The 17,016-nt window shown below is 35.2% G+C and overlaps 1 protein-coding gene and 1 long non-coding RNA gene across 4 annotated transcripts in view; one reads left to right on the top strand and one right to left on the bottom strand.

The window, feature by feature from the left end:
* The window catches only part of LOC147537762 (uncharacterized), a 75,285-nt gene that overhangs the window by 22,005 nt on the left and 36,264 nt on the right, over positions 1-17,016 (bottom strand). The gene's annotated exons all lie outside the window — the stretch shown is intronic.
* LOC147537763 (sulfate transporter 1.3-like) lies at positions 8,540-15,290 on the top strand. Of its 3 annotated transcripts, none has more exons than XM_086641138.1 (14): positions 8,540-8,815; positions 10,411-10,783; positions 10,877-10,925; positions 11,034-11,241; positions 11,338-11,512; positions 11,817-11,882; positions 11,964-12,077; positions 12,160-12,276; positions 12,371-12,497; positions 13,143-13,429; positions 13,526-13,716; positions 13,877-13,962; positions 14,074-14,150; positions 14,788-15,290. In XM_086641138.1, exons 2-14 carry the CDS (start codon positions 10,451-10,453, stop codon positions 14,929-14,931), a joined length of 1,974 nt encoding a protein of 657 aa, XP_086497264.1. In that variant the 5' UTR covers positions 8,540-8,815; positions 10,411-10,450; the 3' UTR covers positions 14,932-15,290. The 3 variants fall into 3 exon arrangements, with proteins under 3 accessions (XP_086497264.1, XP_086497262.1, XP_086497263.1); XM_086641136.1 differs by lacking the exon at positions 8,540-8,815 and adding an exon at positions 9,789-10,132; XM_086641137.1 differs by lacking the exon at positions 8,540-8,815 and having other exon boundaries at positions 9,789-10,783.

Raw genomic sequence — 17,016 nt, 5'->3', positions numbered from 1 at the left:
ACACAATCCTTCACGCTCGTCCAGTATATCTCTTTGATCGATCAGTCGGAGGAGTTCCTAGTGATGCTAGAGACGCATTTTTCTATGTCCAAGGATATTTGTTACGGTTGAGAAAGGGCCCCTGAGGGGCCAGACATGCAGTTCTTGTGGTTACTACTCCCTTTAGGCTTGTGGTCTTTTTATGATTTATGGACCGTAGTCAACTGATGACAATTTTTTCGATAATCACGAGTCTTACCACTCCTTAGTTGAAATAGGAGAAACTAAGGAGTAGAAGATTTATATAGTCATTCCTGGACTAGGTCTATTCGTATTAAAATAAAAATAACGCATAATTGATTTAAGTAAATAAATCTTTAGGGTTTACGATATACCTACACCAGAGTTGTTGGCGAATTCCGGTTATTTTTATTTATGTGAGGAACGATGCTTTCGAGGGCTGCATACGTGTGTTTTGGATGCGACAGATTTGTTGCCTTTAGCTTCTCCTGAGAACAGATTTTGTTCTTCATTTATGCCATTCTGGTTCGACTTCCCACACGCCTGGTCGCTTTAATTATCAACCCGTTCTTTTCTATAAATTCTCTTAGAGATGAGAGATCAATTTTTCCTATGTCATGGCCCTTCTTGTTGTTTAAGTTATTCTTCCTCAAATTAACTTCAGCCTAATCTTCCGCATGGTGGTCGATCCAGACCTCTGTGTTCACGGTCTTTATACAAAGACGAAAGATGTCGTTGGGTTGATCAGAACATTCTGTTTTGGTAAATGAGCCGACCTACCATATGGAACACAATACTTCACGCTCGTCTAGTACGCCCCTTCTATCGATCAGTCGAAGGAGTTCTTCGTGATGATAGAGACGTGTTGTTCATTTGGGGTACTTTTTACAGTCGAGAAAGGGCCCTAGAGAGGTTAGACATGCAGTGCTTGTGATTTTTACTCCCGTTGTGGTGGTGAATTTTCCTTTATCTTCTCCATTCTATTTCCTCTTTTTCTTATTGTTCTCTTAGAGATAAAAGATCATTTATTCCCTTGCCATGGGCTTTCGTGCTATTTGGGTTACTTTTCCTCACATTTACTCCAGCCTGATCTTCCGCATGGTGGTCGATTCCGACCTTCGAGCTCACGGTCCTTATAGAGAGATGGAAGGTGTCGCTGGGTTCATCAGAACATTCTGGTTTGGTAAATGGGCGACTTACCATATTAAACACAATCCTTCACGCTCGCCCAACATATCCCTTTCATCGATTAATAGGAGGATTTCCTTGTGATGCCAGAGATGCATTTTTCAATGTTCAAGGATATATGTTACGATTAAGAAGGGCCCCCTGAGGGATCAAACATGCATTTCTTGCGGTTACTACTCCCATTGTGGTGGCGAGTTCTCCATTATATTCTCTCTCCCTTTCATATTCTTCTTCTTTCAAAGTGTAAATATTTTTCCTATATGAATAATTCCTTTATACGACTGACACTTCGTGTTTTTGCACTGTCTTAATTTGTATTTCCTGTGTAATTCTCACACTTGAACAAAAACGTTAGTAGGTTAGTAAAATGAAACATATCCTAGGCTAACTAGGAATAAAAAAGTCTTATTTTCCTGTTTGATGAGTCATGAAAATGCTTCATCTGAATCTCTTAATTTGGGCTAGTTAGTCCATTTCGGGTAGTTACTCTGATGAATTGTGTGTTTCTCTTTCCCAGGTGTCTATTAAGGAATTGAGCACGAAAAATGGTTAAAAACGGGAGAAAGGCACACCTAGGGGTGGTTTTGTAATTTGGAGATTATGGTAGTCTGGTGAATTGGAAATGTTGATACCCGGATGAAAAGTAGAGTCGAATACGAACCCAATGGTGAAAACGAAAGTCAAATCGGAGGCCATGTGAGCAAGTTATACCAAGTCAAAGTCTTTTAACTAAAGGTCAAGATGGAGTCTTCAGCGACATGTGGCCGACAATCCAACGACGATGGTAAAACTTTCTGTACAATGGTGGGACGCGAGGTTTAAATTGGGGATTTCTTCTGGAAAGTGATTCGGTACTCATACTAAACTACTTTCAATGCTCCTCTGAAGGATCTAACGACAAGGAAACACGACTGCGCCAATCGGTCGGTCGATGCATCCTCTTAAATTGCTCCATGATACACATAATAATTCTCAGTTAAATGTCCAGCAAGCTACAACCGAGTGGTCCCAAAATTCTAGGGATTTCTTCTCTTCTTTCTCTAAACGTGAAGAACAAGTATGAGAGAGAGAACCGAGAAAGCTGGTTGCTCATTAGAGGGAGAGATGGAAAGTTTCAAAGAGTTAGAATTTCTAACCATTAATAGTGTGATTGAGAATAACCAGTAGAGAGAGAAAGTGGGATTGGAGCAGATTCTTGAAAATCATAGAAAGAACCGAGAGAGATTCGATTGAGATGGATAGAAAGTGAAGATTGAGATTTCCTTAGAAGGGAGAGAAAGAGATGGCTTTTGGTATAGGGACACAGTTATATAGTATTGGGACTTTTTCCAAATGCAACTTTTTTATGATTTATGTCCCTTTTCTAATTTGGTAGAAGGACATTAATTTTAAGGATTAAAATAAACAAATAAATATTTATAGGGATTCAAAGCTAATTAAAAAAATAACAATAAAATATTTTATGTCTTTGTTCATCTTTTAGGTATCTTTTAAACCCTAAAAACTCCACCACAAAACCCTACTTTTACCTTTTATACAACAAATAATCAACACTAATAACCACCATAGCCTTGTTTATTCTTTATTTCAAGTGTTTAATATGTCTCAAGACATAGATGATGTTTTATTAATAAAATATGATATTTCATGGAAGGAAGATGATGATTCATTAATAGAAGATGATGTATCATTAATACAAGATTGTTTTTCTCAATCTAGTAAAATAACACAATCAAGTAGTAATAATGGTAGTGAAGGCTTGTTGCAAGAGGTAAGAAGAATACTTATTTGACATTTAATTGAAGAAAATCGAATTTTAGGTTTTCTCTTCGTTGCCAAATTTCGAGCATTTTTTTAATTGGTGAAGATGACCTTTTTCGACTACAATGATCGAAATTACTGACTATGTTTGTTAGCAAAATGATTTCAAAATTTCGGCGGCGAAATAGTTTATAAATTTCGTCCACAATGGTCGAAATTCTGCTATATTGGTCAAATTTTTTTCTTCTACGAATGTTGTTTGTACTAATTCTATTTGTTGAAGATGATCCACTCAAACTTGATGACTAACTAAAGATGATGGAAATGTGATAGATGATTATGAGAACTTAGCTTCCAAGAGAGACTGGAGGGAAGATACAGAGAAAGAGGGACGAGCAAAAGAAGCTAGGGTTTTTTTTTTCTTTTCAAAATGATTTTAGGGTTTTAAGTTATTGCTGAATTGTTAATATTTGACAAGGCTTTGTAAATAAATAAAAGATGTTTTGATGGACTTGTTTATAAATTAATGTCTACTTACTAAAAGTGCCAATGTCCCTTTAAAATTAATGTCCCAATACATCTAAGCAAGGTCCCTATACCAAAAGCCAAAGAGATTGATGAAGATATTTTAAAAAAGGAGAGAAGAGAACTTTCGGCTACTTGCTTCTTCTCCTACTTCTCTTATAAGATAGGGAACAAAAGAGGAGAGAGATATCTCGGTTTTGGAGGGACAGAGGACAACAACACCTCAATCTCTTCTTCTCTTGAGCTTCACTGCTATAATCTTTAGAGGAGAGAGAAAGAGTTATAGAGAGAGAGAAAGAGCAGTTCATCTCCATACAGCTAAAGAAGTAACAGACAGCACCATCCTCTTTTATCAATTGCTTTATCCTCTGTAATCTTTTCTTTTTTCATGAGAGAAAAGAGAGATTAATAGAGAGAGAAAGAGATTGTTGAATAGAGAGAGAAACAGTGAGGAATTTATTCATGTTATGAACTCTGTTTTTTATTGATTTATATTCATATCATCTTCTTTCTGTTATTATATTAGTGAGAGAGTTAAAACAGAGCAAAAAGAGAGAGATAAAGAGATATTAAAACAGTAGAAAGAGAAAGAGGAGTGTTGGAGAAGATGAGAAAATTGAATGGAAAATAATTTTCCCACAGAGAAAATATTTTCGAGAAGATGAGAAAATCGTTTTTTCTAAGGGTCTGTTTGTCTGGAAAACAGTAAAAACAGAAGGAAAGCTGCTCCTTAGGGTGCGTTTGGCTGCCAGACAGGAAAAACAATTTCCAGCGAGAAAAAGTTTAGTTTTCTTCCATTCTCTTTTATTCTTCATATTTATTTAAATCTCGATCATGATTAGCTAAGACTCTCCATCTATTTTACGATGAAACCCATTTTTGATCTTTTAGAGATATATCTTTTTGATTAACTCTTGATTAATGCTTCATAGTTTAATTCGTTTTAGTTTGATAAATAGATTTTCAATTCATTATCTATACTTTTAGTTTGATGCATCATACTTAGGTTGAATCCTTTGATGATGCATACTTACCGATTGATAGATAATAGTTTAGAGATTTATTTATTTAAAATAAAACGATTACATCGTTATGTTTAATTCGGTTTTAACGAAAACATCTCCCAGAATTAGGATAATTCATTATCCGAGATTCTGAGTTATAAAAAAAAGAATTAACCATTTTAAGTATTTGTTTCTAAAGGTGATTTTATGTGGTGAATTCCTAAAACCTAGACTCCTTCCCCATTTGAGTTCATTTTTATTTATTTTTTTTCAGTATTTGATTTTATCATCACCAGAACAGTTTTCAAAGAAAAACCGAGTTACTTCCAAGTCTTAAAATAGATTTCACTTAGTCTCTGAGGAACGAACCGGTCTTACCGGAATTATCATTTGACGCCCGTATACTTGCGAGTGGTGACCTATTTAGGGTAACCTCTTAGGCCCATCACTGTTCCTGCAAAAACAAAGAGAACTCTTATCGAATTATGTTCATCTTTAACTGTTGACCCATAGTGTTTAAGGATAATGCCTGTGGAATGGGACTTGTATTTTATTTGAGTAATTATCATTTTTATGTCTGGTCATAGCTTGTGCCTTTGTCTTCGATTTATTACCTATAGAGTTATTTTCGCTTGAACGAGTAAATGTAATTCCTTCTCGAACCATTTAGGTTTTCGATTTATTGATTACTAGATTATAGCCCGTACCTACGACACGGTAAATTCTTTGAACATTTTATTTGGTAGTATATATTGCGGTAAAGACATTTTGCATCTTTATAGCTATTAGGTGATGAATCGTTAAACAAAGAACATTAAGTATTTATTTGTAGTTCAAACATAAGAGAATTTTGAGGGATGTATATGAACCAAACTTAGCCATTGGTAGAAATTTTGGAATTAAATGATAAGATAGTATCCAATTACAACCCTATTTGAATTCCAAACCCTTAATCCCCGTAAAAGTATTCAAAATCTCAACTTCTATCAAAATCCTTAAAGCTCAGTTCTTCTCTTTAAGGACAATCCCCAATATGGTCTTCTCCTCTAGCACTTCATATTCTCCAAGCATCAAAAACCTAGAAGACAGAAAAGTATAAAGTAGAATTGATGGTTTGTCCACTTACCTTCTCTCACCGTAACAATATCTTTTGTTAGATTAAGTAACAGTTGAGATAGAGTCTAAGTTTAAAGAAGACCAAATAATGGAGGTGTGATTACAATCAACCTGACTGAACAAATCAATAAGACTACTCCAAACTAATCGAAATCACTATATGTGAACCACGCAGTATCTTGAAACCTGTCAATGAGATAATCGAAAAAAATATAATGCTCAAAATTTGCTAATCTAACATACACCCACAAGTTAAAAGCATGTTAATATAAAATTATGAAATTCCTTGATTCAAAATCAGACCTTAATGTTCAACTTTGGTAGGTCATCTTTTTGGTAATGACATATCATCAATCCAGTGAAACAATGAGCATAGATGGAACTTATTTTCTTTCATCTTTCCCACTTCAACAAACATTCCTTGCACTGGACTTGATGTTTATCTCTTGCCCCTCTATTACTTGTCGTTTAACGACATAATTAGGGGACCTAGACAAAGCCATGCTTGTGTTATTCATTTCCACTTCAATGTGGTTGCCACACTGTCGTAGTTCTGTAATTGAAGTAACATTATATCGAAGAGTTTTAGTGTTTAATACCACAAGATTGGTAAGTTAGAAATATTGTCACAAATTTTCATTGTTCAAATAAATCAAAAGAAGCATGGATTGCATAAACAAAAGTAACGCATGAAGAATATCGAACAACATTTAGAAAACTAACTATTGAAAAGTAACTACAAAAGATTAGTAACTTAGAGTCTCTGGTGAGTAAAAAACTCTAGATTGGCAATCGAACAACATAAACCATAACTATAAAAGACTAGTAATTTAGAGTCTCTGGTGGATAAAAAAAGTCCAGATTGACAATCGAACAACATAAACCACATACATATTCTAGCTTCAGATTAAAATCTTTAGTAGAGATATGCAAGTAATTTAACAGAATAAAAAAAATGTACTTCTTCTCAATTCATACTAACCTGCTTCTCAAATATCACTTGTACATGCTCCAGTGCTCCGTAGCATTGACACTTACCTTCTCCTAGAAATTAAGAACTATCGTTATCAGAATGATTTAGGTCAACTGATTATAATTGTTCTTTTTCATTGATGAAAGATCTTCATTCATATCTGTAAGACTCTGGAAATTGCAAGTTTCTTTTAATGATATTTGTACTATCATAAGAGCAAGTAAAAAAACTCTTTTTAAGTATAAGTGAAAACAATTTCATCAAATAAAAAGTATGAGTGGAAACAAATGAATTAAATTCAAGTGACTCTATGTCATCCAATTTTTGCTTAAGGTGCTTTTCGGATCTTGAAATGCTTTTGTTTTGTATTTTCAGTTGCCATGTTTTACCTTCGATGTTAGATTCTTCCATAAAGAACATTAACCAATAAACCCATGATCTAAACGTTGATAAAATTATATTCTACTACCACTAAACCGAATCAGATAGCAACATAAAGTTCACATTTTCTACATGGAAGTGCCAAATGGAGCCTCTAATTTCTGGAAAAAATTTAGCAGACAAGCCTAAAAACATAGATGATATTTGTAACTATGCAAAAAGTAGTTGACTCGAAATTATTCTTCAGGTGTAAATGTGTGATAAACCTCTGTAGAGATTCTAGAGAATGAAATATAAATGTGAGATTGAAGAGAAATTAGAAAAGAGATTCTTTTATTAAGGTGTAAATGTTATGACCTTGTGTTTTAAATTTGGTATCTACATATTTACTTTTAGTGCTTATCTTTAAAAGAAAAATTTATCTAAAAAATAATGCTAGTTGTGGGAGGCGAACCTTTAACCTTATGTTCATTAATCAACTAGTCTACCAACTCTACTAAATCAAGCTTGATATGTATAAAATAATACAATCTATATATACACTATTTTATGAATTGGGGGGCCTCTAAATTTGAAGGCCTAATTTAGAGCCCTAAGCGAACGCCTAGGGCTAACTGCCTATCATATCCGAGTCCAATCTCAACAAAAAGAAATACTTATTCTCAAAAAAAAAGGGTTTTGGTATAGGAAGAACATTTTTTAGCAAAGGCAGTGCATTAGATAGGGAGAGCACTCTTTTTAGAATAGGGAGGGATAAACATTTTTTTTAAAAATATCTCAAATTTATACTTTGGTCCCTCCCATCAAACTATTTTGGACCAAAAGAGAGACAAGAGAGTATCCTCATGTTCGACTAAAAACCTTCGAGAGAGAAGAGAGAATCTTGTTCGACCTAAAAATATATAAGTGACATTTACATAAAAATAAATTTCGCTTAGCATAAATAAAAATTCATGAATACCAACTGAAATTTTTAAAAAAGTTCGGCCGGAGTGGTTGAAAAAACAAGACCAATTTGAGCCATCTCGGCCGAAATTTATTGCTATTTTCAGCGGGACCAGACGAAATTTGTTATCTTTTTCAATCGACCCAACCGAAACTTCTCATGTTTTTCAGCCGTTGCGACCAAAATTTGTTGTCTTTTTCAGCCGACCCTACCGAATTTGTTGTCTTTTCAGTCGATCCAACCGAAAATTTACTATAGTGATGGTAAATTTTGCAAGTTTTTTAATACTAATGGTGATGTTGATAGTAGTGAGGATATTAGGGTTTTGGTTGTTTATGTGAGAGAAACTACAAGTGAATAAAATATTAGATTTATTATTAACTTTTATCTAAGTCCTTCTATTTTGGCACTATTTATTAAATGATCCTTATAACGCCCTCCTTAAATCAATTTGGTAAAGGAAGAGCAAATACATAAATTGACCTTTTTAACGCACTGCCTTTACTAAATAGTGCTCTTCCTATACCAAAAACCAAAAAAAATATAGTGGGTTCACGTTGGAGTAGGGGCCCAGAAAGATTTCCTAATAGAGACCCAATTTTCTCCGTACAAGAACAGAGGAGTTATTCTGTTTGTAGTTTCCTTGAATAAACAATGACAATTTCAATGGGCTGTTTTATTACAACATTAAATCCTAAATTTGGAGGATTATCAAGTTCATTGAATCTAGACACTATTCAAAAGAATCTCAATTCTTTCCACTGATATAATTGCTTTATAGATATATATATAGAGAGAGAGAGAGAGAGGGAGAGACCCCAAAAACCTAGAGAAATAACAAGAGATTCTTTTCCTTTTTTATCTAAAGGTCTTTGAAGTTTCTGGTTTTGGCTGGTTTTTCTATAAGAATCTCTGCTAAAGGTAATTGATTTTGAGTTGAATATGTATGCAAGTCACAATTGATGGTTCTAAATCAAAGCTTTTTCAACTCATACAAGGCCAACCCCATTATCTCTCTCTCTCTAGATTTATGTAAAATATTCATTCTCAATACATATTAACAGGATTGTTTGGACCCACATTTAATTAAGTTAATGGTGTTGAATAATCATGTATTTTCATGGGTAGTTGTTCATTTGTTACTCACCTTGCATGTCATTGAATTATGGTCTAATTGGGTTTTGGGTATTCTACTAGGTCATTGTTTCATTACAATCATGAAAACCCTTAATTTCAATTGCTTCAGTATTTTTCACAGTTTTTAGTATTTTGTTGTTAATGATTATAAAATTTTGAATTTGGTTTCTTAAAATATGTTATCCCAAAATATTAAGTTCCATTGCCTTATAGTTAATACATGTTTAGGATGAGTTGTTATTTATCTCTTTTTGTTTAGCTTAGTTCATAAAAGGCAATTAAGACCTAGTTCCTAAGTTTGAAATATTGTGAAAGATCCAAGTTAAGGAAGTTGAGGTTAAGAGTCATTTTTGTTAATTTTATGTAGTATTATAGTATATTTCAACGTTATTTATCTCTCAACTAATTCAGTAAGGTATTTCCATATCAAGACGTATGGTTATTCATCGTTTTCGTAAGTTGTAAACAAGGTCTAAAGTCTCGTAACGTTGAAATGTTACGATCAATTAAATGCTTTTGACATTATCATTGAAATGACACATGTGTGGCTTCTAATGAGAATCAATAACAACCATGAAAAATGCTCTTATGATGCTTTCTTTTGTTTTTTTCTTGAGGTGGTTCGTAGTCGTCCGTCGCTTTTACTTTTGATCACAAAAGTAACCATATTCTAGCTCTCTTTTTTAACTTTCCAAGTAAACAATTCGAAAAGTGAAAAAGAAATGGTTATATTTGCTTATTAGTCTTCTTGAAATTTACATGACCTAAGCTAATATCTCACATTCTCACTTTACCCCTATTTAAATATTCATTGACAGTGGTGATACAAGAGTCCTACAAACATCTTTCATTTCATCATATTAAAATATTAGTATACAACTAGTATCTAGTCAACTTTGGAATTTTGTATTTGATCGGAAAATGATCTAGGTTCATTAGTTCATAGAAATCTTATTCTTCAACTCTGTTTAGGAGGTCTGACAGGGAATTTCTATATAAGAAAAAATATCTCTTATACTCCCATGCATTAACCTTTGTGTCTTTTAGTCCATATTGATATCTATTGCCTTCTTATAGAACAAAACATTCTATCGCTTGAAGGTAGTTTTTGTTTTTGTTGTTTCATGAACTAGTTGTAGTTTTCTTATGAATGCAATCTTATTTTAGAGTAAGATCCATTTGTATGACGATCAATGCAGTATTACTATCTGAACTATATTACGTATTTAGTTATATGCAACTCAAATATGCTTGGTGTGGCCGAAAGTACTCGTCTTACTTCAAGTGGACTAAACCTAAGCTACTTTTGGTGTTTAGTTTTGGGCCTACAGATCAGCATTTTACCCTCTTATGATCTTCTTGTTTTTGCTATTTACCAGGTAATTAGTGATCACATCAATATATAGGTTCGACTCTCAAATGGGTCATTCGATTCATTCCAACGATGATGAAAATGACAGGAATAATGCATCTATGTCGTCCAATCGGCATGTGGGTAATGAACAATACATTCACAAGGTGGGGTTACCGCCTAAACAAAATCTTTTGAAAGAATTCAAGAATATTGTGAAGGAAACTTTCTTTTCTGATGACCCTTTAAGGCCTTTCAAGGACCAACCGAAGTCGAAAAAGTTAATTTTAGGTATCCAGGCAGTTTTTCCAATTCTTGAGTGGGGAAGACACTACAATTTATCTAAATTTAAAGGAGATCTCATTGCTGGATTGACCATTGCAAGTCTCTGTATTCCTCAGGTAAATAGAAGTTTGAAAATGGATAAAAACGATAACTCAGTTTAACGATTGATCATCACTAAACTGTTCTAACTTGTCTGACTTGAAAAACAGGATATTGGTTATGCAAAACTAGCAAATCTTGATCCACAATATGGGTTATGTAAGTTTCTAATGTTTATCAAGATCTTTTCTTTGGTTATTCTTATGTACAATTGGATCTTACGTGTATGGCTATATATTAAATCTAATTCCTCAAGTTATGTAACAGACTCGAGCTTTGTCCCACCACTGATTTATGCATTCATGGGGAGTTCAAGGGATATTGCCATCGGACCAGTGGCCGTTGTTTCTCTCTTGCTAGGGACTCTTCTCCAAACCGAAATTGATCCCGAAACTAATAAATTGGAGTATCAGAGACTTGCATTTACGGCTACCTTTTTTGCTGGAGTAACTCAATTTGCCCTTGGGTTTCTCAGGTGAGCTATCTTCTTCTCGTTTATTGGTTCCTTTATTTTGAATTTTACAACTCACTCTATTCTATAACATCAATTATTTTCGGTTTATGCTGTCAGGTTAGGATTCTTGATTGACTTCCTATCCCATGCTGCAATTGTTGGGTTTATGGCTGGAGCTGCAGTAACAATAGCCCTTCAACAACTTAAAGGGTTACTAGGAATTAAAAAATTTACCAAAGAGAGTGACATTGTATCTGTCATGCGCTCGGTATGGGGTTCAGCACATCATGGGGTAAGGATTCTCTAGCTTTCACATGTCAGTCTAAGTTAAAATCACCTCTATTTGATAGTTGTCTTAGAGTGATTAGAATCTTCTACAAAATCGTGGTCATGGACAGGTTGACTAGTAGGCTAGACTACTAGTAGTTGATCTTTTAGGAACAACATTATTTGTATTCATACTAATTAGCCTAGGTCGATTTCTATCCATTAGAGTATCTCATCAACCATACGCCCCGTGATTGTTTCGATGTTAAGACCCTCCCAGTTGATCTACAAGCTGAAGTTACTAAATTTTTCTTTAAACATGGTTGCAGTGGAATTGGCAGACGATACTCATCGGTGTATCATTCTTGGTTTTCTTGCTCTTGGCTAAGTACATTGTAAGAATCTCTTCATTTCAATTATCTCAAAACTTTTGTTGATTTGATTTTTTGATTATATCATGAATTATGGGAACACAGGGAAAGAGGAACAAGAAATTCTTTTGGGTGCCCGCTATCGCTCCTTTGATATCTGTTATCATTTCCACATTTTTTGTATTTATTACTCGTGCCGACAAAGATGGCGTTCAAATAGTAAGTAAACTTCCACTTTTCTTCTTACTTTGAACATTAAAACAAAGTGTGAATCATGCTAATAGTAATTTTATTTCTGAAGGTCAACCATATAGAGAAAGGTGTAAATCCCTCATCACTAAAGCAAATTTACTTCACCGGTCAATATCTCACTGTAGGTATTAGGATTGGAGTCGTGTCTGGTATGATCGCATTGACGGTAAACAAAGTTCACAACCTATTTGCCTAATATTATTGAGATGAGATTATCTGTTAGTTCATGTAAAGTAAACTCAATTTTTTGGAACTCTCAGGAAGCTGTTGCAATTGGACGGACATTTGCAGCCATGAAAGACTATCAACTGGATGGAAACAAAGAAATGGTTGCACTAGGAACAATGAATATTGTTGGGTCAATGACATCTTGTTATGTGGCTACAGGTAAGAATAATATATTGTTAGCACCGTATAGATATGTCCAGTGAATCCGTGGGTCTGCAAGATGTAGACGGGGGCAACCGATAGGCCTATCATGGGTCTGAAACAATGCTTAATTGGAGAATAGCCGGCTACATGGGCAAATGGTACTCCCATGACCAATAATACAATTTTTAGGGCTTCTCCACTCATTGTCAAAGGGTTTCGTGTAGAAAGTTCACAAACTTATCATAGTATTGGAGCTAGCCCCACACATGATAGGTTCAATAGTCACACGAGCTCCTCGTTGCAGAACAAAAAGGTCATGATAAGGTCAAAAAAGCGCCATAGATGAGGGTATTCTCATGACCAAGAATATAATATCTCGGGCCTCTCCACCTAGCTCCAATTGGTTTTGAGTTGGATGCCTATAAACGTACCAGTTATAGGTGTGTATATGGGTACATACTATTATCGACTAATCGTATGAAGTATGAACAAGTCAAATTATAGGAAAGGGTAGCAAAGATGTACGAGTTTGGCTTCATGATACATAAGATTAGTCCCAGACAGCCAAATTTGGCTGCATGTATAGTATGAGAAGCTTCTGGTTAATAAGTAAGTCGATGAATAACTCTTGTTTCTAAACTGATGTCGCTTTTTTTTCAGGTTCTTTCTCTCGCTCTGCTGTGAATTACATGGCTGGCTGTAAAACTGCTGTCTCCAACATTGTGATGTCTTTTGTCGTTGTTCTGACCCTATTACTCATCACACCCCTCTTTAAGTACACACCAAATGCCATTCTTGCGTCTATCATTATATCTGCCGTCCTTGGTTTAATTGACTACGATGCAGCACTTCTCATTTGGAAGATCGATAAATTTGACTTCGTTGCTTGCATTGGAGCCTTTTTTGGTGTGATATTTGCTTCTGTCGAGATGGGCCTTTTAATTGCTGTAATAATTCTGTGCTATGCTAAACCTTGAGTTGATTCATCTAGTCGGGTTATAATAATGATCTATTTCTTACTTGTTTGTCAATTGTAATAACAGGTCTCCATATCCTTCGCAAAAATCCTTCTACAAGTAACACGACCGAGAACAGCAGTACTAGGGAAACTCCCGCAATCAACAATATACAGGAACATTGAGCAATATCCTGATGCTACAAAAGTTCCAGGCGTTCTTATCGTAAGGGTGGACTCGGCAATCTACTTTTCCAACTCCAACTACATTAAGGATAGGTCCGGTTTTCTATAAATTAATTTTTTTAATTTCATTTTGATTTTGCTTCTTTGATACCTTTGATTCTAAAGAATGCCCTCAAGACTATTGACACGCCTAACAAAATAATCAATCGATTATAGAGACGAGCCAATGCCCTAAAATAAGTTTTTCTTACAGGATTTTGAGGTGGTTGGCTGATGAAGAAGATTACATAAAAGCCAAAGACCTTCCAAGAGTCGAGTTTTTGATTGTAGAGATGTCACGTAAGTTTCCTGTGTTGGATGTTCTTTTAGATATTTAGATATGCTTTATAGGATAAAATTCAGTTCATTGATGATACTCTATATAACTAATATGTTGTATGGTTTTTGTAGCTGTAACTGATGTTGATACCAGTGGCATTCATGCACTTGAGGATTTGTACAAGAGCTTACAAAAGAGAGACATTGTGGTATGATGAATTTTTTTACTTAATGGCGCTTAGATAAAGAATCTCAAAATAATGCATGTGGGCCATGAACAATCACCACACTTTGATGCAATTCTAGTGAGAAATATCTGTAACCAAAACCATCATGAATCCCGTTGCATAAACCCTAAAGAAATGAAACTGAGTGAGACAAGAACTGCATGTGAGAATAATCCCATATGGACCAGGAGAAGTCTCATGACCAAGAATATAATATCGGGGACCTATCACTCACTGCTGACTGCCAATTGGATAATAGTTGGATGCCTACAAACTTAATATAGTATTAGAGCGAGGCGCGCACGTGATAGGCCCAACGTTAACACCAGTTCCACATCAAATAGCAAAAGACATGGGATAGGCTCCAAGGCCCCAGTTGCTCCATGTCACACAACAAAAGACACATGTTAGGCTCAAAGAAAGCCAACCTTGCGAGGGCATCAGAGAATAGTCCTACATGAACAAACGGCTGACAAAGAATATAATATGTAGGACATGTCCACTCACTGGCAATTAGTTTTGAGTTGGATGTCTACAAACTTAATTTTACATTTATTTTCTAGTGTTACTAGTAGTTTTTTTTCAAGTACTCTGGAATTGATTATATTTTCTTGAACAGCTTATTCTAGCCAATCCTGGGCCAGCAGTCATGGACAAGCTACATGCATCCAGTTTGGTTGATGTGATCGGACTCGACAAGATCTTTCTAACGGTGGCAGAAGCGGTGTTAACCTGCAACCCTAAGACGCACGACGACGTCTAAGAAGTTCAAATGTGTACACTTGTTATGTTTATAGGACAACACGGTGTAACAAAGATTTTCAACATGATACAATAAAGAAATATGTGGAAATGTGTGGAGAAGAAACTTGTGGTAAGGAAAGAAGAGTAAGCTACAATTCTTTTTGGTTCTCATGGCTCATTAGAAGGTGAATTGTTGAAGAGAAGTGTAGGAGCTGAGGGAGACAAGATAGGAGGTGTGGGTTGAATATGAGTGTGAGTTTTTGGTTTTTCTTGATCATTTTGGGGTGCTTAGTGATTATCATTATAGTGTTTATGTATATTTCCTAACAGTCATCTTTACATAATTTCAACATGGAAATACAAAAAAGTACCCCACAATTGGAAGGCTCCATTTATTGACTTTGCTAGTAGTGATATGGACTATGCATTGTGTATAACTCTGATTTTTTTACCTTTTCATTTCACCTCAACTTTTTAAGACAAAGAAGAATATAAGATCTAAAAGTCTAGCAAGAAATGAATGAAATAGGTGGAAGGAAAAGTTGGTAGAGAGAGAATTAGAGGTTTAGAGAGAAAAAGAGAAGATTTAGGGAAAAAATGAGACTTATTAGTGATTATCTTATGGCCGCGGCTTTAGGACATATATAAAATCTCAGGGAATAGAGACTTTGTCAATCAATATTGACTAAAGGGGTATATTTTTCTTTTACTCCAAAAATTTACTTTATTGAGAATTGCCCCCTAATCTTTATCTTCTCCACCTCCAAAACTTCCGACCACCACCTCCACTTCCGACCACCACCTCCACTTCCGACCACCAATCACCTCATCTCTCGCTGTCTCTCACTCTTTCTCACTGTTTCTCTCTTTCTCGCTCTCTCTCACTCTATCTCCCTCTCATTGTAGATCTTGTTTTCTGTAACTATATCTCTCTTTCTATCACTGTAAATCTCTTTTTTCTCTCTATATGTTTCTCTCTCTAGATTTCTCTCTCACGCTCTGTAAATTTCTTTATCTCGATGTCTCAGTCTCGCTAGTGTATGTTGATCGTTTTGATGACATCTTAGTTGTCGCTCCTTGTATTTATGCATACTTAGTGGACTGTGCGCCCACTAAGTTTGAGGATGGCTTATTTTCCTTTATCGTCTCATGTGCACTTTACGTTTTTTTATCTTTTCATCAGACGATTAGCACCAGCATAGAGCTTTCTTTAGGTTGCTCCCCAAAATTTTTGTCACTTATTGTATGATCGTTTGACTGATTGAGTGGGGTCTTGATGTTTGTGGGTATCATCTCTGGAAACCCTCCACGAGACATAACTCGTGCTCTTGTGAAAGCAAGAGAATAAACGGCTAATTGCATAGATCAATGCAATCGAGTGATCTCGCGTGAGTGGTCATTTCTATAAGGTCATGATCTTATGTGCTTCATTCTCACATTTTTTTTGTTGATTATAGGAGCATTTCTTACTTGTTTTACTTCTGAGGCATGGTTTATTCTAAGTTTTGGGATGTCGGAATCATCAACTTGGAACCTAAGTATACATGAGCCTCGATGGTATTATCTTTTATCTCCTCTGGCTATGGTAATATCCTTCCACTCTCCTCTTTAAATTAATATGTCTCTTATCTTTTGGCGAGTATATGCTTGAAACATTGAGGACAATGTTAGTTGTAAGTTGGGGGATGGGGGTATGGCCTTTTGGCCTTATGACCATGGGTTTCAAAAGACAAGAAGGTTCAATAATTCGACCAAATTTGAAAATTTTTGGGTAGATTTGACATGACTTTAGTGGTATGCTTAAGTATGTTGATGCATGTGTTTATTTTTTGGTGAATGTCATGCATGCTCTTAGTTTTTTTCATGAATGTTTAGTCCTTTAGCATTTGTTGTCCGATCATGCGAGTAGCATCCTAAGGAAGAAATTTTTTTTCTGAGGGACCTAGAATAGTCATTAGTGAAGACCTAAATCCATGTGAGATATCTGAGCCTTTCTATTCTTTTCGAGTGTACTCTTCTGCGCTAACTCCGAGTAGAATGAAGAAAGCTTAGACGATCTCATTAGCTTAACTTCCTTAGCCACTATGAGTGACACCAAGATAGC

This window comes from Eschscholzia californica, unplaced genomic scaffold (genome assembly GCF_041429995.1).
Source record: "Eschscholzia californica isolate CP2 unplaced genomic scaffold, dmEscCali1.0.p SCAF_5, whole genome shotgun sequence".
In the NCBI taxonomy this organism is placed as follows: Eukaryota; Viridiplantae; Streptophyta; class Magnoliopsida; order Ranunculales; family Papaveraceae; genus Eschscholzia; species Eschscholzia californica.
This window is presented reverse-complemented; position numbering and strand designations above follow the sequence as displayed.